This window comes from Trachurus japonicus, chromosome 3 (assembly GCF_045865225.1).
Source record: "Trachurus japonicus isolate A0001 chromosome 3, Traja_1.0".
NCBI classification, from domain to species: domain Eukaryota; kingdom Metazoa; phylum Chordata; class Actinopteri; order Carangiformes; family Carangidae; genus Trachurus; species Trachurus japonicus.
The window spans coordinates 22,979,390-23,004,225 of NC_140909.1; the positions used below are offsets into that span (position 1 = coordinate 22,979,390).

Below are 24,836 nucleotides of genomic sequence, written 5' to 3' on the forward strand. Positions count from 1 at the left end.
ATACCTGCTACATATCTCATACAAATCAAATCAAATTAATAAAACAAATCATGATATACGTAGTTTTTACAGAATAAAATTGAAGTGAGATGATGAATCTGAGGCTCAGGCAGACAAAGAATTGGTTCAGGCAAAATAAAGGTAAGTCACAACAACAGCAACAGATGAACTAGATGACTGAATGATTTGCTGAACCGGGGAGTGGAGGGAAAATATAGAGTAGTTAGCACAATACGCAGCAGCTTTTGGAGTTGTAGAACTGATGAGTTGCAGTGTGAGTTGGCGAGAGCAAGCACCGAAGGACAAACACACTTATGGTGCGTTGTAATTGGAAGTCGGGCTCCAAGTTGGAATTTCAATCTGGATCTGGATCATTTTGTATTGAATTTAATTAAGATACAATACTATCACATTACCATACTTTATCAGATTGCGTCATATTGTATTACACAACAATGTTCTATATTGTTATGAAGGATGGGAGGATATGTCTGTTACTCTGACTGTATGTGCGGTGTGTTTTATGTTTGATGCCTTTGAAAACGAGTAAGATTATTATTATTTGTTCAAATAATGGTTTGTGAGACTGTGATGTTTTAGCAAGTCTTTTTTTTTTTCACTTTTTTCCCCTTTGTTTTCACCCAGGAATTCAAAAATTTGAATTGAGCAATTTAACTATTTCAAAATACATGTGTGTAGAACTGTAACATTTTGCTAAATGGGTCACACACCTGCAGTTTTTACTGGGTTTCCTCTCACCCCAGAGTATAAATTGTAGCTAATAGTACTCAGTTAACTCCTTTGAAGTAGAGGCGGTTAGTGGGTGGGAGGTGTCAAATTACCACAGGGCAGGTGAAAACAGACTGTGACCTGAATCCTGTCTGTCCACATTTTAGACAATTAAGTCAATTACAATTCCCAGCTCAACCAAACGTAGACATATAAAATATATAATAATAATAATAATAATATAATAGGCTGAATATTTTATGACATATTTGGATACACGCATACCTCTATTCCTTTCTGTTATTTGATACATTTCCTTATACATCCTGATGCTGTAACGTTAAGTTTATGCAGTTTCTACATTACAGTTGCAATATCTAAGTGATATTGATTATTAAGTTGCAGTGTCTTTTCAGGGGATGAGAAATCCAGTGTAAAGGCTTTATTACATTGCAGTTAGGTACTGTTTACTTACATGTAAGACAAGTTTAACACGTGTGTGAGGAAGCTGAGTAATTCTCTTTTCTGTTTACTTTAGCTTCAAGCGTGAGCTCTCTTGGTCTTGTCGCACTTTTACATCTGCCTATACCTGAGTCAAGGTGGGTTGCGCCATGGTGGGTTTGCGCATGCGCACGCGCACGTCCTCCTCCGTTCATCAGTACGATATAATAAGGGCAGGTCGGAGAGCGGAGCCTGGTTTAGTGTACAGTATCTGGACCGGACCGAGGCGGCTGGAAGCTCATATGTAAGGAGAGGAGATGGGGGACAAAGAGAAAAAGAAGAAGGATAAAAACTCGCCTAACAGCGACAGAGTCACTCTGAAAAAAGAAATTGGACTCTTAAGCGCCTGTGCTATTATCATCGGTGAGTGTGTGACAGCTTTTGATGTAAAGTGTGTGTTCATGAAGAGCCGGTCGATGCGGTGTACAGTACATACAGTACAGTTACAAGTGGAAACGTGTCTGCGCAGACAGTTGGTGGAATAACTGCAGTCGCTGGCAGATTTGCAGTTTCCTCTGTGGCTTTGTTTAAGTTACAGTTTCACGGCACACTATGAGAGTCTGCCACAGCAGGAGTCAGTTTTAGTTCGGGTCCAGGTCTGACTGTGAGGACGCTGAGGAATCACTTCACTTCACTGTCCTCACAGTTTATGAGCGATAGGTCGAAATCTGCCATAAAACAAACCGCCAAAAACGCACGGATGGTCCGTTTTACGCACGGATGCTCAACCTCTGATGTCTGAGCCCAGTTCGGACTTTTGGGTCGAAGGTAATGTGTGGAAACTGTTGCATCAGTCTCTGATGATCTGAATATGGACATGCCTACGTGGCTGGATCCTCATGTGTTGAACTTGAAAAGAGACAAAGCGCAGCCTCCATGTGGTCTCTGTAGGACAGTTAAGCGTGACGCTCTAACGCTGCCGGGGTTCATCATGGTTCAATTTCTCAAGTAGCGCTCTGAGTAAAGCAGAGCATTGATGCTTTTCCCTCCGTTTCACTCATCCTATAAACCCACCCAGAGTGAGAGTGGTCGCGTGCTGCAAGACAATTTACTGTAATACAGCCATTGTATGCAGAGAGTAGAAGACTGGGCAGGAAGTTGCGTGGTTGCACACGATTTCCTGTATAAATGTATAACTGTGACATGTTACGGAAACAACGAATCGAATCGAGAGTATATGCGCTTTATGAGCTGTTATAATCTGACACTGATACAGAGGATTCCCCAAAACTGCATCTGCCAGATTATAAATGGCCCCTGTGACCTGATACATCCAGCATCTGGTCTCTGTGTTTGTAAGGCACAGTGGGGAAGACTATTGACTTAATGCAATTACATGAATGTTGTCATCATGATGCAACAGGTTACTGTGTGACAGTCTGTTCTTGGACTTTGTTCATCATCACACTTACTTTTTACATTTCATAATAAACACGGAGTGATAAACTGCACCTTTTAAAAGCAGGGCAACTCTGCTATTACATTTCTGCAAAGCCTGGCTGAGTAAGAACAATACAGCAATCTTTGTACACCCTGACATGCCAAACACATTAACTACTCTCTGTAGTTACAACTGGAGATGCACATGTTTCTGACTTTTAAGCACCATCTTGTTTCAGCTTGTATGACTGTGTGGTCATACAACAGCAGAGTCACAAGACAGACATTGTTAGTCCAAAGCTAGATGTCATGGGGCATCAGGAATGTGCCACTGAAAACATAAAAGTATTTCCATAGGTCTCTCCACTGTGCCTCTGTCGATGGGATCACAAAATGATAAGGTTATAAACCACAAGTAGGCGGACCCCTGCAATCTGGTAATCGAAGCCAGATGTGGGTTGTTGTGGCCTATAGAACTGGTGTTTCCTGCTCACACAGCCTAAAGTTTCCATACTGGATTTATGTTGAATGTAAGAAAAAAGTAGAGAAAAATAACTCACTAGGGGCATTGCTAAACTCAAAGTAAACTTACTGTTCTGATAAGCCTCTGCAGTCTATCAGACAGCTTCAACTGTTAACTATTTGGTTCGTGTGAAATGAATGCTGAAATCACTCAGCTTAGTTGTGAGCACTTGCCAAGTATTTGGAGCACAGATGGAGTAAAGCCTGTGCAGTTAATACAACACAAACAACTTGAGTCATGCCACAACCCACCAGATACAGCCTACTCACATATCCAACACCCCGCACACCCCACTATTGAAGCTGACAGTGCACATGGCTGCTGCTGCTGCACTGCATGCAACTCTTTCTACTACTACTACTACTACTACTGTACCACCACCGCTGCTGCTGCTGCTGCTGCTGCTGCTGCTTACCTTTAAGACTCAACTCTAAATCAAATATATCAAATGACAATTATAATAATCTAAACTAAACACATAGCTGGCTTAGGAGGATTTGCCAATATGACTCAGAGGCACAGATAAAACAGTTCACCTTTGTTATGGTTTGGCTGGCCAAAGCAAACAGTAGCAAACAAGTAGTGGGCAAAGTCAGGCTGCAGGACCTGGTCAGCCAGATTAACTGGGGACAAACAGTTAGGCAAAGCAGACACAAGCATGGCTGCATTACAAAGTGGTAAGCAAAGCAGACAAACTGACTAGTGGAAACGTTACACTACAAGTACCTGGTGCTGATCAGTTTAGGGGAGTGGGAACAGGTGAGGTGGTTAGCTGGGAGGAGTCACGTGGCCGAAGAGCAGGAAAAGCCAGTGTTTCTAGTGTTTTTTGCAGGGGGCTGTAGCTGTAGAGTCTCCAATGACAGGACTGTTAATAATATGGAGGAGGATTTTCAGTAAATTCCTATATTATCCCAGCCCCACCTCCACTCAAACTTCACTCCAACAACCACTTCCATCATTCCCTGCCTTGTTAGACTTGTAGGACCGAGTGAACAGATAGAAAGATACTGTGTTTACCACCATAACATTTTACCACACAGACTTCCTTATAAAATGACATAACACTGGTTTTGTCTCATTTAGTCTCATACTGGAGGCGGATGGAGAGATCTTTCTACTCTTTTCCATGAATTGAATAAAATAGTGATTAGTCTTAGTCAGTGCAGGGAGGCTGAGAGGGTCAGTAGGACTCTGATTCACGCTTTCAGCTGTGATGCCAAACTTTATGACATAACAAACACAACATAGGCATTATGTAACCGCTCTGCATCTCACCACAGCCTCCACAATCAAATCTGACAGTGATAAATGCTCTGTCCGGACCTCCTCCTTTGCTGTGCATCATTAGGGAGCATTCAGAGTCGATTTAACGCGGAGGCTGCGATGGTGCGCCTCACTGGGTCTTTTTTTTTTTTTTTTTTTTTTTTACAGCTATTTAAGCTGTTACCGTGGACAGAGTCAAACTTTGTCCCAAAGTTGGCCAAAAGGATGAAAACACGCAGGACAGTGCAAAAACAAATTGTGCTTAGACAGCTGTTGTTAGTTTTTGTTTTTCTCTTTTCTTCTCAGGGATGATGACGTATGAGTGCCAGGATAGATTTGAACTCATGACATGGTGGCTTTTAAGTATGTAACCTCTGATCATCCCTGTTTAGGGGGACAGCTGAGACAGGACCCCAACAAGCCATGTTTCTACACAGGGTCCCGTTGACCTAACCAGTTCCATCTGAAATATAATAATAACTGTGTGTCATTACATACCCGGGACAAATTTTGATTGTTTGCTGTGTAATTTAGCTGTGACTTAAAATCATACAAGCAGCATAACGAGGTAAACACATTTTTCTGCACTGTCGGTTTCCCTCAACAACAACTGTCATAGGTCACTTAACTGCGTGGTCATCAGGGAGCCAATTAGGGGTCTTGGGTTTCTTTTTAATTAATTAGATAATTATCAGATGGCTTCACAGAATTTGGGCATCTTTGGATTTTTGGCAACAAAAGCTTAATTAGGCTGAAACAATCATCCTACTTAGACAACTACAACACTCTGATGCTTGATTGATGCTTTCTCCTTTAAGTCAGTTTGTTATTTGTTCAATTTATTATGATAAGACCTCAGTCACATATTTCAGTGTACACTGCATATGCATATTATCTGTACTCTGGGCATAGTGAAGCTTCTTTTTGCTCTCAGTGGAAAACAATGACTCATGCAGGTGCAGCGTTGGGGTTGCAGTGTCTAACTTAACAGTGCGAAACCTTTTCTTCTTTTTTTTTAACACAGACACATTAGGCGGTTTTACAGGTATGATGGTCTGTTGCTGGGAAACAGCAGTGATAAAATTGAACTATACTGTTATTTTAATGATCATTAAACTGTATAATTGCAAAGGGGTGACGTTAAAGAGATAAAACAAGGATTTAATTTGATGTTTCTATGCAGCAGCACAGGAATAATTGCTGGCTCTTGTCAGCAGGTTAAAAAGTTGAATGGAAATAAGTCAAGTAGAAGCACTGTAGTTGACACGTGTTTTCCTCCACTGAAACACAATACTGAGGAGAGAGAGCACAGCTTCAGGCTATGAGGCGTGTGTATGTTTTTTTCTGTACAAACATCTCCACATTCAAACCAAATGCCAGACCTGAATGCCAAAACTGGTTGTTTTCCAACTCAAAGAAAGGAGGGGAGGTCATTTTATTGAAGCTTTGGTCTTATAATTGTTGTAAATATATAATTGTTGTTTTTTCCACTTACACCACCTGTCTCTCTGATATAAGCATTCAGAGTTCAGTAGAAAAAAAATATCCACTAATATCTACCGTTTGGGTGTTTTGACCCCTGACCCTTAGCTTTTTTATAAGTGTGTTACAAGATCGTACAAGTTATAATTAAACAGTGGGTTATTTTTAGGTTGTACTATTCATTTAATAAAACAAAAGTCAGCTGAAGTGAATCCATAGAGATTTCATTTAAGTGGGTATGATGTTTTAACAAGCCTCTTGGGATTTCTTGGCTAATTTTGTTTTGTTTTTTCTTTATCAAACTACGGTACTATATTTGAGGAGTTGATGAGCCTCAGATAAAACAATAGATTTATTTAGTAGAATAATAATTGATTGGTTGATTGATTTATTGATGAAATGAAATGAAATTAAAGTATGATGGTTTAAATTGTAACAGCAGGTAGATTGAGTTGAGTAAAGATTGAGTTCTGTGAGTATTGAGTAGGGTTAAATTATGTATGACAAGTGTTAAATTACCTTAATCTTTGTTTTTCTCCTTAGGTAACATCATCGGCTCTGGGATATTCATCTCTCCTAAAGGAGTGTTGGAGCATGCAGGCTCAGTGGGACTGTCACTCATCGTCTGGGTCTGTGGAGGGGGGATCTGTGCCCTTGGGTCCTTGTGTTATGCGGAACTGGGTGTCACAATCCCAAAGTCTGGGGGAGACTATTCATACGTGACAGAAATCTTTGGAGGGCTGGTGGGGTAAGCACTATTTTTTGTCCAGTCCATATTTTTTCCACATAACGATATCCAGCCTCTCAGCACTAGAACTAACTTGGTATGAGTTGCGCTGCAACAATCCTGGATCCATACACAAGGACTGCCTGTCTAGAACCAGCTCTGACGGTCTTGTGACTTTCATGTGGTCATGTGACATGTCAGCTGATCACAGAGTGTCACTGTAAATCTGGGAAGGTCAAACATGCCCTGCACAGCATGCCTGGGGAAGCTTTAGCCTTGGTGGCTTTGTCCAGCCCAGTTGTTTGTACCTGTAAAACGGGCCATATTAAAAGTGTCACATTAATGGAACCAGAAAAAGACATGAAAATGAATGAAACAAACACCAATGAACCATAGAATTAATTGACCCAACCCTCCCAAAACTACAGGGAACTACACACTTGATTAGAAAGTTACAGTGAGCAAAGAAACTTTGAATTTTAGACTCCAATTGCTGACAGCAATAGAGATGTTATAAGTAATAGGTAATGCTGTGCAACACATATTTGTAAAACCACTGTCCATTATAACATTGCAGATATACCCTATTGTACCTATTTAATGGCACCTTCCTTCCTTCTTTGTGGTGGTACATCCCTCCGTAATATCATCCAGCTCACTTTATCCCACCATAAAGCATTAGGCATCACCAGAAAACAGCCTCTCCAACACTAATCGATGTCTTTAACACTGAAGTTTAAAAATCCACTTAATTAAACACCAAATTAAGTTGAACTCAGTATGGGTTTTGGATGCATATATTATTATAAACAAAAATCTGGCCTGGTCATAAGGGGCTCACATATGTCAAAAGAAAAAAAAAGAAAAAAAAACTTTTAAAAGCCATAGGGTTGTTGACAGTGAGTCACCTGAAGTGAATCCATAGAGCTTTAATTTAAGTGGTTATGATGTTTTAACAAGCCTCCTGGGATTTCTTGGCTAATTTTGTTGTTTTCTTTATCAAACCACATTAATCTATATACAGGTACTATATTTGAGGAATTGAGGAGGATCCTCAGATAAAACAATAGATTTCATTAGGAGAATAATAATTGATTAAGTGAGTGAAATGATAGTGTGATGGTTTAAATTTTAACAGTAGGTAGATTTTATTAGTGAAGTTTGAGCTCTGTGAGTAATGAGTAGAGTTGAATTATGTATGACAAGTGTTAAATGACTTTAACCCATAAGAACCCAGACCCATTTATCCTTGAAGGAAAATTAAGCGGGGTGAAACACAGACCAAGTGGAATGCATGGAACACATTTTTGAAGTTTTTTTTGAAATAGCGCCACCTATTGTCAGAGATCTGGAATGTTGCATATATGTCACATCGGGCGTTTTTGGTAACTTAAATTTTCACTTGAAAATAAATGGGCTTTACATTTTCTTTTGCTATGTAACACAAATTTGACCTTTTATTTGCATTTCCATAACATATATCAAAATTACAAATTTGCTGGTTACTATTAACACCTTTTTAAGACAAGTTTCACAACAAAAAAGGGCAAACACTATAGAAATGCGAATATTGCCTCATATTGAAGGCTTTAACCAGTTACTGAAGCCTTAAAAGCTGTGCAACCACAATTTTCTTTCCAACTACAAATACCTTGGCATCTGGATGGACAGTTGTCTTAATTTTAAGCACCATATCACCACCCTCATTGCTAAACTAAGAACAATACTGGGCTTTCGATACAGAAATAAGCACCGTTTCCCTACTCACCACAGGAAAAAAATTGGAGACACTATTTTTTCTCTGTTTTAGAGTATGGAGATGACATCTATGGAAGAGCTGCTAGTTCCACTTTGATTCCCCTGGATGCTGTTTACCACTCAGCTTTACATTTCATTTCCAATGATTCATATAATACCCATCACGGCACTCTTTATCAAAATGTCGGCTGGTCATTTCTGACAGTAAGGGGACAACAGCATTGTTTTTTATCCATTTTTAAAGCCCTGTCACAGTTATTGTCTCTTTATTTATCATCTCTGTTAACTATGAAATCACAAAACATTGGTACCCACTCACAGAACTGATAGTTGGGTCATATTCCATTCGTCAGAACTGAGCTGGGTAAAACGTCCTTCTCTCACAATGCACCACATGGGACCCTCTCTCCCATCACTACAGCAGTCCAGAACCCTTGTCTCAAACCTGGTTCATGACTGTTTGACTGTGTTAACTTTTCTTATTTGTTTCCTAATATTTTCTTATGTAAACTCTCATTCTTCTTTGCTGTATTTGTTGTTCTGTATACAACATCTATTGCACGTCTGATGGTCGTCAGTGCATCCTGAACACTGTATCCTATTTTGTTACAGAAAATACAGCAAAAAAGCATAATTACATTAATATGGGACCAGCATGGGATACTAAAATCTTGTTCATTTACTGAGAAGAGTGTCTCTGCTAAATCTGTGGTTCAATTTCCGGACTGATATATCATTTTATTAAATATTGATTGAATTTGACATTATTTTTATGTTAACATTTTTAAATTATGTTTTAAATTGAACAACATAGAGTATATTAATTCAAAATACCTGAATCACCTAATTTAATTGAGCAGTTCTTTCCCATTTTTCTCATTGTGACATAGGCGTCACATGGTATTTTTTCTGACTTTTTTAAGACTAAGGCCCGATGTGACGTATGTGTCACAGCAATATTTTCTTAAGTTGTTTTATATGAGTTTCTTCAAAAAATGAGGTCAGAACAGGTTTAGTACAACAAGGGACATGTTATAAAAGAATTTGCATTGTGAAATGGGTGGTGGCTTATTTTATTGACAGAAAGCAAGCTTTTTAAAAGTAGCTGCCTCTGTGAAATGTGCCAACTCTGCTGGCCACCATCTTGGAAATGTTGTCATGGATAGAGAGATTCACAGAGAGTCATGTGACTGCACCAGGATGTTGAGTAGATGTCACTTAGGGACTTCATGAGTTAAAAGTTCAACATAAATATGTGTAAGGGGCTTTCCAGGACACTTGAAGGCAGTGTGACACCCGTGTCACCGTGGGTCCTTATGGGTTAATCTTTGTTTTTTCCCCTGAGGTGACATCATCTGGTTTGTCACTTCCACCCACTGTATACTCTTTCAAAGTGACAGTCAACACACAAGAATGTGCTGTGACAGCTTCATCATATAACTTTCTATTTTTAAAGATAATTAATAAAGTGAAGGACTGTTTATTATCATGTGAGAAACCAGGAATCTCTTCTTTGTCTCTTTGTCTTCTGTAGCTTCCTGTTGTTGTGGAGTGCCGTACTCATCATGTACCCAACCACACTGGCCGTCATCGCACTCACCTTCTCCAATTACGTCTTGCAGCCAGCCTTCCTGGATTGCCTGCCTCCATACATCGCCACCAGACTCCTGGCCACCATTTGTATCCGTGAGTCACAAACAATTCGAAACCCTGTGAATTTTCTTTAAAATTTTAGTCCAAATTGTTGTATTTTTGTTGTTTTGTTTTGTTTTTAAGCTTTTCTACAGATGATTAGTGAATCAGGGTATCACAGCCTCACAGGCCTTTCTCTTTTGATTTTCTACACATCAACTGTGCAGGAGAGGATTTTTTTTCCAGGGCAAAGACGCGGACACTGGATGCTTCTTTTCATTGAATTTAAAGTCAGATGCCACAGAGTGACTCTTCAGGTCTTTCCAATTCTTTCAAGTGGGGAAAAAATGATATACATCCTTCCCTTTGAGGTTTCAGAGATGCACTCGTTTTTGTACCATATCAGCACAGAAATACTCACTGTAAATTCTATGTAACATCAAGTTTGGCCTTGCATGAAAGTTGTGAGATGAGAAGAACTGACACTCATCAGTGTACAGTATGTAATTCAGCCTGACAGCTCGAAATATTTGACTTTCGACTCGAGGAATGCAGCATTAAGGCGTTGATGCGGTCTCTGTTGTGCTACATTTGTGATGGCGAGGGGTACAGCTTACAATGTGAGGAATAACTTCAACTCGCTGCAAAAACAAAGCTCAGTGAAACTCCAAATAAGTCTAAACTAAAACAGCAAACTCACAAACCAACTTGACGGAGCACCATGAACCACAGTCACCAGCTGCAGTCTGAGACAGAGATGGAAGAATTGGAGATACGTAAATAATAATAATCTCCACAAGACCAAAAACTGTGATTGGTTGTGACAACGTGTGTAAACAGAGGGCGGGGATTGTGTGTAGCTGCAAGCAGACAAACATCTGAGAGAAGCATCAAAGCAGTGGAAAGATGCATCATAATCATAAAGTCTGGTCAGGATTTTCAAAATAAAATCAGAGTTGAAGAAGAATGCAGAGATTTGAGAGTGCCTTTGTGTCAAGGTAATCATATCCACAACTTATCGTGTGACGTTCGACTTTGGGGACACTCGTGACTCATATCGTGAATCATGATTCTACTGAAAGAGATTGTCAAATTTGTGTCATCTGATCTTTTGGCCATATCACCAACCCGACATTGGTCAGAGCCAATCAAACTGTTCATGAGTTTTCCGTCTTTGTACAAAGCTCAGCAAACCATGTCCTGGAGCTGTATAATATTCTGAGAGTGATGCCTCTCATCTTGTCTAAGATTACAATGTTGAACTATTCCTTTAAACAAACAAACAAATTAAATAACATGTATCATGTTGACGGTATGAAGCTTTGCTCAACATGTCCAACCTGACAAGCTGGTGGATTGCTGCAGTCTGCCAAGTTTTGACGGATCAGCTCTCCTGATTGACGAAAGAAAGTTTGCATTACATGCGAAGGATCACACGGGTGCACTGATACTCCGACTGCCTGGGTCAGGTTTCTCGTTGGCCACTTGCTGCCTCTGTCATCATCACATCTTGGTTCACAGTCACACACTTCACACTTTGCGTACGACACTTGGGTCACCTGACCATGTGACCTGACGGACTTCTAGTGAGGTAACATAAGAGCAAACATACTTAGTTTCCTATAGCAGCAATTACAAGCAACTGATCCTACCAGAGGGTCTAGGGTAGAAGGTCAGCGCAAACCGGCTGAATGTTGAATGATGTTAGATCACAAGGACTTGTTCAGACTATGAATGAAACAAAGGTCCCTGTCAAAGGAAATATATTCCTCCTAGTGAATAAGGCCTCTTCCCACCTGTTTCCACCTCTTCCCACCTGTTCCCACCTGGGTCTGTGACCATAGGGTAAGGAATACGCCGCAAAACGACAAAGGCTAAATCAAACTCTTCAATCCAGATCCAGTTTATTTAATCTCACAGCTTGAAGATGTTATCATACTGTGACAGTCCACAGTGTCCTGATGGCTGCCACTGTCATTTGATAATTGCTTATGAACGCTGCGCTCTATTTCCAGCCGCTGATCTGTGCCTTCCCTTGAAATGCTGGAGTAAAGCAATATGTATTTAAATAGCCAGTGGCAAACGCAGACTCTGGATGACAGGCCAGCCAGTTTGGTCTTGTCTGAACTGGTTGGAGAAAGGGAAAGACAGAACAGGCTGAGCTATCTATGCGTGCATGTGTCATGGGAGGGTGGGTGGGGGTGGTCGGGAGGGGGTTAGCATTTTCAGAGCGCACCTCCACTATTTTTGGAAACAGAATGTTACAATTGCCGCCCAGCCAGCGACTGTGTTTATGTGTTGTACTCTTGAGTGTTGGTACGAGTTTTTGTGTGTATGTGTGTCAGTATCAGTGTCAGACTACATAATGGTGCCAGCCTCTGAGGACGCCGCTAATGAGAGGGTGTGTCTACGCCATTGTGCATTGTTTTGCAGTGGTTACCGTGACGCTCCTGTCACTGAGCACCATGGAAACAGGAAATGGGCAGGACACCTTGCACATCAATGATGAGGGGATCCAATTGGCCAGATGACATTCTGGTTGGCTGGTTGATGTTTGCTATTGGCTGTTTGGTACCGCACCCCCCATCATCCTCCTCCTCCTCCCTGGTCCACAAGCATCACACTTCAGACCTTCAGTCACAGGGACATTGTGGTCTTCTCTGTGAGACCAACAGTTAAGCCAGCTCCAGTCTTTATATCTGAAACCTTCTCAGCGAAGAGCCTCCACAGAGATCTGGTACTGCTGGAGAAGATATTCCTCTGAATCCCAAAAGAGCAATGAGTGAAATAAGCTGATGGTCAAAAGTTTGCTAAGTATTTTCTCTGTAGCTCCATTGCCACCAAACACCATAAGCAGATGCATGGAAGCCATTTCTCTAACAAATCATTGGTTTTTGTGAGTTAACTTTTAGTGAACTTGCTATGCTGCCACTGCACATGTGGTGATGACTGTTGTAATCACCAACAGTCTTTTCTGAGAGCAGAGGATGGATAGATATTTTCAGTCAGAGGCTGCACGTTCCTTCAGCCTTAGGTTTACACAGCACTGAACGCAGCGAGTCGCAGCAGTGTATTGTGTTCACCATTAAAGGGATAGTTCACCCAAAATTCTAATTTCTACTCACCCTCATGTCGACTAAGGGCTGGGAGAAGTTTCAGAGTCCTCCGTGCCTTCTCTGAGTTGCAGCGGGGCTCCGTGCAGCACTGCATGTCCATATGACGGTTGAGAACGGGGCTCACTTTTCTTCGTCCAAAAAGACACACCAAAAAACATCCAAATACCTCCATAGTGCTCGTCTGTAATGTCCCTCTTGTATTGAAGCCAGCGTCAGTGCAAATCGCGCGAGATTTGGACGGACCAGGAAGAGTAGTGCTGGGAGCTTCCGCTACAAACAAGCTTAAAATACATATTTATTACATTTTTTTCAGAACAATTTTTCATGTTGGGGCTTCAATACAAGAGGGACATTACAGACGAGCACTATGGAGGTATTTGGATGTTTTTTGGTGTGTCTTTCTGGACGAAGAAAAGTGAGCCCCGTTCTCAACCGTCATATGGACATGCAGTGCTGCACGGAGCCCCGCTGTAACTCAGAGAAGGCATGGAGGACTCTGAAACTTCTCCCAGCCCATAGTCCACATGAGGGTGAGTAGATAATGAATGAAATTTGAATTTTGGGTGAACTATCCCTTTTACGGTCCTGAACAAACTCATGACGATGAGCCATGCAACATAAACTGAGGACACCATCAAGTCAAGTTCGTAAATTGTCCACAAACAATCAGGAAAAACTGGAGATCGGCGTTAAGTGTCGTGACTGTCAGAGATGAAATGTAAACTCCTTTCAGCACTTTGGACAATGTTTTTCTGAAACACTCAGGGAGATTAAGTGGATTAAATGTTGTTCTGCACTGCTGACTCTGACTGAGGCCTGTTATGTCAACTGAACTTCTCCCAGTGAAGGGTTTATGAATGTGAGTCAGCCTAGATATGTGTCCCCTCTCCTTCCTCCCCTGCAGGGAGTACTGCGTGAGAGTCACAAGTGGCCGAGGGGCGCGCGTGTGTGTCAGTGTGACTGTGTCTGTGAAAACCAGACAGGTCCAGTTGTGGGCTGGATGTGTTCATCTAAGAATAGGAGCACTGAACAGCCCAAAGTACTGTAACGCCTCCAAAACACCCATTTCAGTAGTTTTATAGAATAAACCCGTTTGTGTTGATCACTTTTACAAGACAGAAAACACACTATGCACACATAAAAAACAATAACACAATGAATGTATTGCTTCTTTGAAAACATGAAAGAGTGAAGCTGGTTTCATTGACTTGGGCATCATAGATTTCACATCAGACCCAACAACCATCAGAGGACTGACGTGTCAGTCACTTAATTATTACTGAGGAACAACATCAGCATCTGTTGTTCATTCCAGCACAGCAGGATGTTGGTTTGAGTCACCACAAATGTGTCCCACGTTATTGGTGGTACAGCAGCAGTAAAAAGAGAGAGCAGTCATGGGTTTCAGCCAATTGCTGTCCATGAGCATAAGGAGGTTGTGGTTTATGGTTGATTGGCACCCTACACTGGAAAACCTGTTTTAAGGTATTTTTGCTCCATGCACTTTTAACTTATTTTCAATTTTTTGTGTTTCTTTTTTTCTTCTAAAAACAATATTTTAAATTTTACAAAAGCTTTCCACGACTGACCAGAGAAGCTGAGTTTGCTTGACACACACGCGCACTGTATCATATCATTCCTTTGTTTTACAAGATTTGCCTCTGCTCCGCTTGTTATCATCAATGACTGAGAAAGTAAAAGACAATAAGTAAATGCACAGCAGAGACACGAAGGAAACAGTGTGCGGTATGCAGGCTAAGACCACATACAGACATCATGTGCAAATTAATTTAATTCAATGTTGGCAGATTCCTATGACCACGCTGGACTGGTTACTGTATATGGAGAGCTGCACAAAACTCATTTACAATTTGATTGAAGGATCATCGTCTGCCATCAGACTAAAAGCTGTGTGCTGTTATGAGAATCCTTTGCCTCATGCATCGAATAGGATTTTGATCTCATTACATCAAATCTTGTCTGTGTATGTACCATAGTAGCATGGCTTACATTAAAAACATAAAAAATGTCAATTATGGAGCTTTAGGTCATTAGTCAAAACATGTCTGTACACAGCTCTGTGAGAATCTGTCATTTGGGAATTATGGCAGTGAGCCTATTCAAGTTGACACTCTGGTTTGGTTCATGCCCCAGAGAAAAACTGTTAAGTGCAGTTAACTCTTGGAAAAAATGCAACACTGGGTGATTTACTTATTCATTTATCAGTTTTTGATGGGGGGGTTACTACCAGTTCAGTGATTCCAGTGACCAGATCCTGGCCTAGGAGGCGTTCCTGAGGTTAAAGCCCCCTGATAAATCTGTGCAGAGTTGGGATCAGCCTCCATTAAAAGCTAAAGCAGCAATAAGTTTAGTATTCTAGTGCTGAGGCGGCCCTCAATAGAAATCATGAGGCAGGACACAGATTTACCTGCGCTGTCACATTCAAAGCTCGCTGGCACCTCCTTCCTGTCAGACTCAACACAGAGGGAAGCTGGGGGAGGTGGTGGGGGGTCTGGGCTCCGCAGGAACACAGGAACGGAAATGCATGTGACACTCCTCTGGTAATGGACTATAAAACACAGTGGTGTTGTAGGGGGAGAGAAAGCTCTGCCCAGTGCCACCGAAAGCTCCTGCCAAAAATTCACACACGTGTGTGTATGTGAGTGTGCCCATGCCAGCGGAAGCAGTTTGTTCAGATTTTCTGTGGTGGGAGGGGATCCCGGTGATGGATGGTATTGTTGATAACACCTCCGACCATAGATGCTCTCTCTCTCTCTCACTCTCACACACACACACACACACACACACACACACACTGCTGTACCGATCCTGAAGGAGAGTGTTTTTGTGTAAAAACTAAGGCAGAGTGAAAGATAAGGAGAAAGTTTAGAAAAATATAGATTATATAAGATAAAAAGTGGGAAACAAGACAAAAGATAAGATACGGAAAACCGAGACTGGGTAAAGAAAGATGGCGAGTCACACACAACCCTCATTCTGAACCACTTTCTAATCTGAGTGCTTGTGTGAAGCACAGTGGGTGGATAAAGGCCAGAGCAGGGTTTTATATGTATTACACAAATTCCACCTCCTTTACTGTAATACTAAATACTGGCAGGTCACTGTAAAAACACAGACTATGCATTAATGTCACTTTTTATGGACATGCCCTGTCCTCACAGTTTAGTGGCAAGCAAGTGAATTGTGTTAGTGCAAGTTACAAGGTGTGTGTGTTTACACATCGACCACAATGTGCATGTTGTCATGGTGAATGTGGTCCTGATGATACTTACTGCAGCAGGGAACTACGCATCCTGGAGCAAAAACTCTGGGTTAGCATCTTTAAGGTCTCTGTCGTTGAGAAAGACTTCAACCTACCACAGCCTACAACTGGGCAGAAATGTTTGGATTTCATGTTAAAGCCAATTTCTTTGTTTGACGTTGATACTGACTGAGGAGAAACAACGACTAGAACCTATTGGTTCATTCACAGTATTATGTTGTTTATTAAGATTATTTAATTTGTGCATGAAAAATGATGATTAACTAACAGATCTATTGAAGGCTTCCAAAATCGTATTTCATATCTTTCAATGTTATATTTAACCCTGTATGTACCCTCATTGTGATGGTCAGCCACAATGTGAATACCAAGAGAGGTCTGAGTTAGCAAGAACTTTAACAGAAATTTAAAAAGATGCATTTTGCAAAAGGTGCTTTTTATACAAGTTAACTGCATATTTCTATTTATGGTTTTTCGGGGTGTGTTGTGTGGTGTAATGTGTACAGGAGAGCACACCCTATACTAACACTTTGCAAAAGTTTTCAAAAATGTTTTCACACATTACTTCTCTGTGCGAGCCAACTTACAATTCCTGTTGGGTTAAGCTCTCACTTGTGAGCTGCCACTTTAGTTTGAGGGCATCTAGAGAGCCACTTGCACTTGCTCCATTTGGCTCACTTGGAAATTGGCCAGCCCTTGTTATTGGTGGCACTTGCAAACACGCAAAACTGAGGGCCAGTGTGAGGGACAATGGCTTAGGGAGCGGTGTGTGGGGCAGAGGCACATACACACACACACACACACACACACTTTGAAAGTAGGAAACAGGAGGTAGGAAGCAGTGATGTTCTCTCTTTTACGTTCGTGCTGACACAAGAGGAATGTGTGAACAGTCAGAGGCCCGGGTGTGCAAGTCGACCATGAAGTGACAGGGTCAAAGGTCTGCTTTAGTTGTTGCTTTCTCAGTGCAGAATAATTGATAATTTATTGCAAAGAGGAATAATTACCTTGGCTATAAAAGTTCCTTGCAGAAATATTGAGTAACACAGGGTGAGTGTGTGTGTGTGTCACATCATGCTGCCAGGTGTGTTAGAGCGCCGCAAAGAATAATAGAAACCGGCACTCACATCTGAAAAAGTATGCAAAATGTATTGGGATAAGAAAGGACATGTGCTGTCCCACCATCTGGGATAGTTAGTGTGAAGTGTGAAGTGTGAAGTCTCATTTAATGTACGTAAGAAACTGGCCACTCAACTTATACTCCCAATTATAGATTATTGTGATGTTATATATCAAAGTGCCCATAAATCAGACCTTGCCTCACTCAACATAGCCTATAACAGACTCTGTAGATTTGTCCTTGGATGTCCTTTTCTTACTCATCACTGCACAATGTACACTAGACTCAACTGGCCAACATTGAACATGAGAAGACACATGCACTGGTTACAGCTGATATACAAATGCATTTATTTTAATTACCCATCCTATCTACAGCAGTATCTTATACCATATACAACAAGTTATCATATCAGACATTCATCGCAGCCCTTTTTTTCTGTTCCCAATGTCATTAAATCATTTGGTAGAAGAGCTTTTATGTTTAAAGCACCTGCAGATTGGAACAACCTTCCTGCTAATATCAGATCCAGTTCCTCTCTTGGTATTTTCAAGCATGCTTTGTCTTCTCATCTCATGGTGACCTGTTCCTGTTTTCACTGAAGACGCATTTCTGATTTGTTGATCTGTTACTTATCATTATATACTGTCTTTTTAGTCCCAGTGTTGACCTTTGTGGCCCTACTATGGTTGTTTTGTTTTGTTTTGTCCCAATGTAGTTACAATAACTGTGGTTTGTCCTTGTTTGTACTATTGTTCTTGTCTTTTGGTTTGCTTGTTTTGTTTGTTTATTTGTCTGTTTGTTTTTCTATATTGTTGAGAACATGTTTGTCTGTTGAATCTATGTTTGTCTATGTGTTTGGACCCCCTCGAAAACGAGATGATACATCTCAAGGGGTTTTATCCAAATAAACAAATTTCAATAAAGTGTATGTGAGCTATGACTAAGTGAAACTTGGAACAGATTGGTGGTGAATCAGGTCTGGCACTCCCCTTCCATAGTGGCAAACAAGAGTGAGCTCATGTTGCTCTGACTCTCGTCTCATCCATTTATTCCTCCTCTGCATCCACTGGGTGCAGAACAAGAAAAAGCCATAGAACTGATATTAACCATATCGTTCCAGCTGATCATTTACTAAATAAGTATATATTTTGTGCTCCAGTGTATTGGAGGCTGCCAGTTTAGCTACTTCTCAAGTATGTGTGTCTGTGTTTAACACAGAAATGGTTTAGGTGCTGTCTGTGGTGAAACTATCAGATGGTTAAACAAAAAAACACTACCAGGATCAAATCTAATCAGCCTTCGTTAAATGTTTACTTTCTGGCCTATACATGTTCTTTAGAATGTTTTGCAAATTTATCACCAGGAAAAAACAAAATATCAGATGGACAAAGATATTCAGACCCTTTGCTAGGACACCTGAAATTTAGCTCTGGGGCCTCTTCATGACTTTGAGTTGTTTCCACAACTTGATTAGAGGTAACCTGTTCATTGGATGATATAGAAAGGCACACACATGTCTATAGAAGGTTTCACCGCTACAATGGCCCTAACCCTATGAATAGGATCAGAGCAAAAAACAAGCCACAGTTTTAGACAAGTGGAAGAGTCAGGACTCAATCTGGCGGCTTGGCAAGGGCCTCTGTATGAGCGGTCACCAAGAACCTCATTCAATTCTCAGAGCAACAAATGGTGCCACCACAGATCTGCAGTCAACTTCCAATCTACTGCATCTGACAAACCCCCAAAAAACATAGGGTCAGTGACAAATAATGGTTGGCAAGATGAGCAATTCAGAAATAGATGTTTTAAAAGCATGCCTCAGATTTTTTTTAAATGTACATTTTGTATTCATGTTGTTTTTATGTCATTTGAAATGACATTTGAACAATGTTTTAACAAAAGTAAGATTAAATGCCCCTGAAAATGTCAAATGGTGTAACCACAAAGGAATGATAAATATTGAATATTTTATCCACCTACATTGGACATAGACATATCTAAAAACACTTCTTTTTTAATATAATGTGTGAAAAATTATGCAAAACTTTGTCAAGAAACATAGTGTTGCATTGCAAACATGAATTACATTTATTCCCTATTTGAGTCCAGATTTACTTTCTTGTAAAGTCAGATTTATGAAAAAATATTGGTTACACCTCTTGACATTGGGTTCATCACGTCATTGGCCCAATTAGTGTATAAGCCTGTTGATGTTCCCTTGAGGTTAAAGGTGTATATTTCCTCTCTTTGTGTATTTATGTGTGGCTGTGCAGTGTTTCTGACCTGGGTGAACTGCTCCAGTGTGCGCTGGGCAACGAGGATACAGGATGTTTTCACTGTCGGAAAACTCCTTGCTCTGGCTCTCATCATCGTGGTAGGACTCGTCCAAATCTGTAGAGGTAAACACAGACACATGCACAAATGTAGCGTCACTAGGCAGAAACACTGAAGAAAACAATACGGATTGATCATACAAAAAACAATGTATATAATTAATAGTTATTAGTTTCAGCAACAGAACTATGACATAGTTCTACTCTAAAATGCTCCAAATTAAATGTATATTGTGAATAATATAGCCAATATGATAAAAAAAAATAAAAAAAAGGTTTGTGAACTTTTGATTAATGACAAATACAGCAAACTGGTGTGCACAGCAACACTGTGTTGATGTTGGTGACCCCTGGTGCACATGAATAGATATCACACAAAAAGCTATTTCAGAAAGTGAATAAAAATACTTCAATACTTCTGGTATAAAGTCTTGTAACAAATGGGAAAAGTAACTTTAAATTATAACTCTTGGTGATTAGGTGTGGGTTTTACAATTATACCATGAAGGCAGGAAAATATTTGAAGCTCGTGAACCATTAGTGCCACTTCCTATTTGAAATTAAGTCTCTATACTCTGACATAGAGTCTCCACATAAGATGCTCTTAAAATGCATGACTACTCTACTCTTATATACAGTGTGAGCCAAATCTCTTTACTGCTTTATCTACCCATGATTTCTCTCTCCTGAATCCAGGTCACTATGATGCCCTGCATCCCAGTGTGGCCTTTGAGTTTCGTCAGGACCCCTCAGTGGGGCAGATAGCTCTGGCCTTCCTCCAGGCCTCTTTTGCCTACAGCGGCTGGAATTTCCTCAACTATGTCACAGAGGAGGTCGTGGAGCCACGCAAGTATGATACACACGGGAATACACTGTGTTTTTCAGGTTTCTACTGTTTTTCATGAGCTTATATACAACAGATACAACAATGGCCCACAACAACTATTTTGTCAAAGTGAAACAACATTTGAATTATCCTTACTTACATTATTGTTATTTATCTCATCAGGAACCTGCCTCGTGCCATTTATATTTCCATCCCACTGGTGACTCTGGTCTATACCATGACCAACATTGCCTACTTCTCCTCCATGACCCCTGAGGAGCTATTAGCCTCCAATGCTGTAGCAGTGGTAAGCATCACTTTACTTCCCTGTACACCTTACAAGAGAGACATTTCTATAGAAACATAATTAAACAGTAGGTCAATCAGCCATTTAACCAGTCAGTCAATAAGAAAAAGGTTATAATCAATCAAACCTTTTCTTTCATACATTTTAACCTTGTAAGTTCCAGTCCAGTCTTTTTTGAAATCAATCATGAATCAACTGAAGGGTCGCAATTGTGTTGTTCCAGACATTTGGGCAAAAGCTGCTGGGGATGTTTTCATGGGTGATGCCAATCTCTGTAGCACTGTCCACCTTTGGAGGAATCAACGGATATCTGTTCACCTCCTCAAGGTAGTCACACTACATGCTTAACCTTCATTTTACTGTTTTTTTTTTTACCTACTATTGTGTCCTTAGAATAAAAATAAGTGTGTCAGGGGTCACTCACATGTAGTACGTCTGTGTCTGTCTATTTGTAGATTATGTTTCTCAGGGGCCCGAGAGGGTCATCTGCCCTACCTGCTGGCTATGATCCACCTAAAAAACTGCACTCCCATCCCAGCCCTGCTGGTCTGTGTAAGTTCTCCACTGCCTGTTTAATCTACCTTGTCAAGCTCCACAATAACAATGTGCTGTAATATACACAGAAGCAATACTTTACTGGAAAGTACAGACCAATATGGTTAAGTTTTGCATCTTTTTAAACTAAAGTTTTACATATGACTGACATTGTGCCTGTGTTCATGTCCCACAGTGCACTGCCACAATACTCATCCTGTGCATTGGAGAAATGCACAATCTGATCAACTATGTATCCTTTATCAACTACCTGTCCTATGGGGTAACCATCGCTGGCCTCCTATACCTCCGCAGGCAGAGACCCAACCTAGCCAGACCCATAAAGGTACAGGACCACAGATCCACGGCACGAACAAACCTTCATTTGGGGCATATTTATTCTATGACCTTGTTGAAGACATTTAACCCTTACAGTTACTCTGCAATGTTCAATGTCAAAACTCTGTTTCACTTCCTGTCTCTGTCTTTAAATTCCTGTTTTATTTATCCTCTACATAAATCCAAAGGATGCAAAATAGCAGCAGAACATATAATACCAAAGACCAGACATGTAAATGGGGAAAACTCCATTCATACAGATGTATTGGGCACTGAATTGTACCAAAACTATTATATCAAACTGAGTATACAAAAATAAATGGTCAGCTCACCCTCACTTAAATTTCCTTTAATAATCACACTTCCTCAAGAAGTAACATGAACTGATACTTTGGTAACAGCCAAACAACCAACAGCTGAGGAGGGCAGCATCTTTGATTCTCTTTTAAGCAACAAGCTAGCCGGGGAGTTGCAGGCTAGTAGCAGCTAAATGTTAATAATTAAACAATACTTCATTTGACTTCATTTCATCCCAACATTCATAAGGTTATTGCACAGTTTTCTCAGTTGTTTAGTGTGCGATATGATGGGCAAAACAAATCCAAAGTTTTCATTCTCCCATTTTTAAAAATAGTTATTAAATAAACAGTTTTCAATAATTTTATCCGTTTTATTGTGTGCAGGTGAACATGTTGGTCCCCATCACCTACATGATTTTCTGGGCTGTGCTGCTGGGCTTTAGCCTGTACTCTGAACCCGTAGTGTGTGGCCTGGGTATGGTCATCATGCTGACTGGAGTCCCTGTCTACTTTCTGGGTGTTTGGTGGAAGGACAAACCAAAATGGATCTACAGGCTAGTTGGTGAGTTGTTGTTTTTTCCACTGTAAAGACATAATGAAATGATATTTGAAAGAATGTTTGAATTTTTTGTTGTTGTTGTTGTGAGTTGCGATAATTAAAAGGCCTTTTTTTTTTTTGCAGAGAGAATCACGTTCATGGGCCAGAAGGTGTGTTACGTGGTGTTTCCTCAGGAAGACCCTTCAGAGACTGAACCACTCACTGCTTCCAAAGCCATTGACTGAGCAGTGCAGTCAACCAGGAATTCCCCCTTTTACATCAACAACTGTACTTCCAGTTTTTGCATTGCAGTCTCTCATGTTGTTTGGTCATGTTGTGAATGGTGAAGAGATGGTTTTGCCACTTTCTTGTGTAGGTGCAGCCCGAATGGGGTTGCAATGAAGTCCCACTATAAAAGAAGCAGATGGTCATGTTTAGGGCATTAGCATGTTAAGCCCTAAAGCTGGGGCATGTGTTTTTATTTGTTGGTTTGTTTTGTACTGTGTATCCCTTCTCCTTACCAGTTTGCCAAGTTTTCTCTTCCACACAAATTTTCATCTCATCTTCACCCTTCTACTCACTCGAGGAACTTCCATCTGCCATTTTATGCTTCATTTTCAAGATCTTTTAGTTTTATTACCTTAGATATTTGTGCTAATGTGCCTTATGAAGTCTATGTGTTGGTAAATAGTATTGGTTTGTGCGGGTATTTTGAGTGCATAATAACTTAAGAGGTAAGCATGCAAGCAGTTTCAGCACTTAGCAATACTTCTCTACTAGTGCTGCTATCTTCATCTTTGTTTGACTAATTGCTCACTCGATGTTTACTGTTCGTCAACTGTGGATGAGTATTTCTCTGCGTCTCTGCCTAGCTACAGTACCTGGCCATTCCGTTTACTTTACAACCCGTGTTCTCTCTGTTTGTCATTACTCTCTCCGAGAGACACTGCAGGTGCCTTCGTGATTTTATTAGGAGGTGTCTTCCACAATGACACTTATCCTTTCCAGCAATATTTACATGGGAGCAGCAGAGACAGGAGAGTCACCATTTTAGACTTCTGCTTGAAGAATGGCCGGTTCTTTCAGACATGAATAAGCTGCATTGTAAATAACACATGATGACAGGTAGTTCTTCCAGGTTTTTAATATCTCTCTGGTCTCAGTGTTGAACATGCAAGCCACTGTTGCTTTGGAAATGTTCTGATATCTGGGAATGCCACTGTGAACTCCCGTTCTGAAAAGGTGCTTGACCTGCCAAGACAGTGATTACATTTCCCCATCTCTATCCTGCTGTTGTGATACAGTGGGCTACTTACCATATATATGTGTTGTGGTAACAATAGCAGAAATCATATTGACAGATAGTTGGATGGATGGTAGTGCATGTTTACTCACGCATGGGCCTACTCCCACTTCCCCAAAGACACATCAACACTGCAATGACACCTCGTCTAGTGACATTTTATCGATCAACTGACTTATTGTGATACTATTATGTGTTGAATTAATCATAGTCTCATTGACCTGCATGGCAACTCTGTTGTCTTGTTGATATATTTACTTATTTTTGCTCAATTGAAATACCAAGTTGCCTCCAAATTGTTTTGGATCTCCTTACTGAATTTATAATACCACTACAATGACACAGTATGTCTTTTACTGTGATATAATCAGTGTTGATATGCATTTGGGTAATCTCTTGTAGCAACTGAGCTATGAGCTGTTTATGTTGTGCATAGAACAATACATATGGTGTGAACCAGCATATTGAAATGTTTCTAGTCCTGCAGGTGCTGGGAATTTCCCCCTGCATCAAATCCACAGACGCACACTTGCACACATGTCTATTTGCAATGCCAAGGCGTTGGTAGTTCAGTTGAGATCTGTAAATAATGTGTAAAGGAAAAAAACTGTTACAAATGCGCCACGGACTCCTAAGATCATTCCCCAGACATGTTGTGACACTGTAAAACTGATGGGTGTACCTCTGTGTTTTGTAAAAGACTGTAAAGTTGTACAAGAATAACAATGTAATTGCTTATTAAATATAGCAAATCATGAAAGCATGACATTTTTGGGTTGGTTGACACGCCTTTTGATTTTTTTTTTTAAGTAGGCAGTCTTGTTGAGATTAAACTGTTCT

The 24,836-nt window shown here is 40.5% G+C and overlaps 1 protein-coding gene and 1 long non-coding RNA gene across 2 annotated transcripts; both read left to right on the forward strand.

The window, feature by feature from the left end:
- Window positions 1-1,424: 1,424 nt before the first annotated feature.
- Window positions 1,425-24,762, forward strand: slc7a10a (solute carrier family 7 member 10a). Its single transcript, XM_085767259.1, has 11 exons — window positions 1,425-1,593; window positions 6,422-6,626; window positions 9,898-10,049; window positions 19,791-19,916; window positions 20,547-20,700; window positions 20,860-20,983; window positions 21,207-21,310; window positions 21,439-21,535; window positions 21,714-21,863; window positions 22,540-22,717; window positions 22,838-24,762. Exons 1-11 carry the CDS (start codon window positions 1,488-1,490, stop codon window positions 22,936-22,938), a joined length of 1,497 nt encoding a protein of 498 aa, XP_085623385.1. The 5' UTR covers window positions 1,425-1,487; the 3' UTR covers window positions 22,939-24,762.
- On the forward strand, window positions 21,885-22,200 carry LOC146989990 (uncharacterized). Its single transcript, XR_015034721.1, has 2 exons — window positions 21,885-22,014; window positions 22,163-22,200. It is a non-coding gene; the product is annotated as an uncharacterized LOC146989990 (long non-coding RNA).
- Window positions 24,763-24,836: the final 74 nt, after the last annotated feature.

What these genes read in the sequence shown, in the direction of transcription:
- slc7a10a (XM_085767259.1), top strand. Translation starts at nt 1,488, where the DNA reads ATGGGGGACAAAGAGAAAAAGAAGAAGGATAAAAACTCGCCTAACAGC. An exon ending in GAGGTCGTGGAGCCACGCAA is followed by an intron (nt 20,701 to 20,859) that starts GTATGATACACA and finishes TTATCTCATCAG; the next exon opens with GAACCTGCCTCGTGCCATTT. An exon ending in TATCTGTTCACCTCCTCAAG is followed by an intron (nt 21,311 to 21,438) that starts GTAGTCACACTA and finishes GTCTATTTGTAG; the next exon opens with ATTATGTTTCTCAGGGGCCC.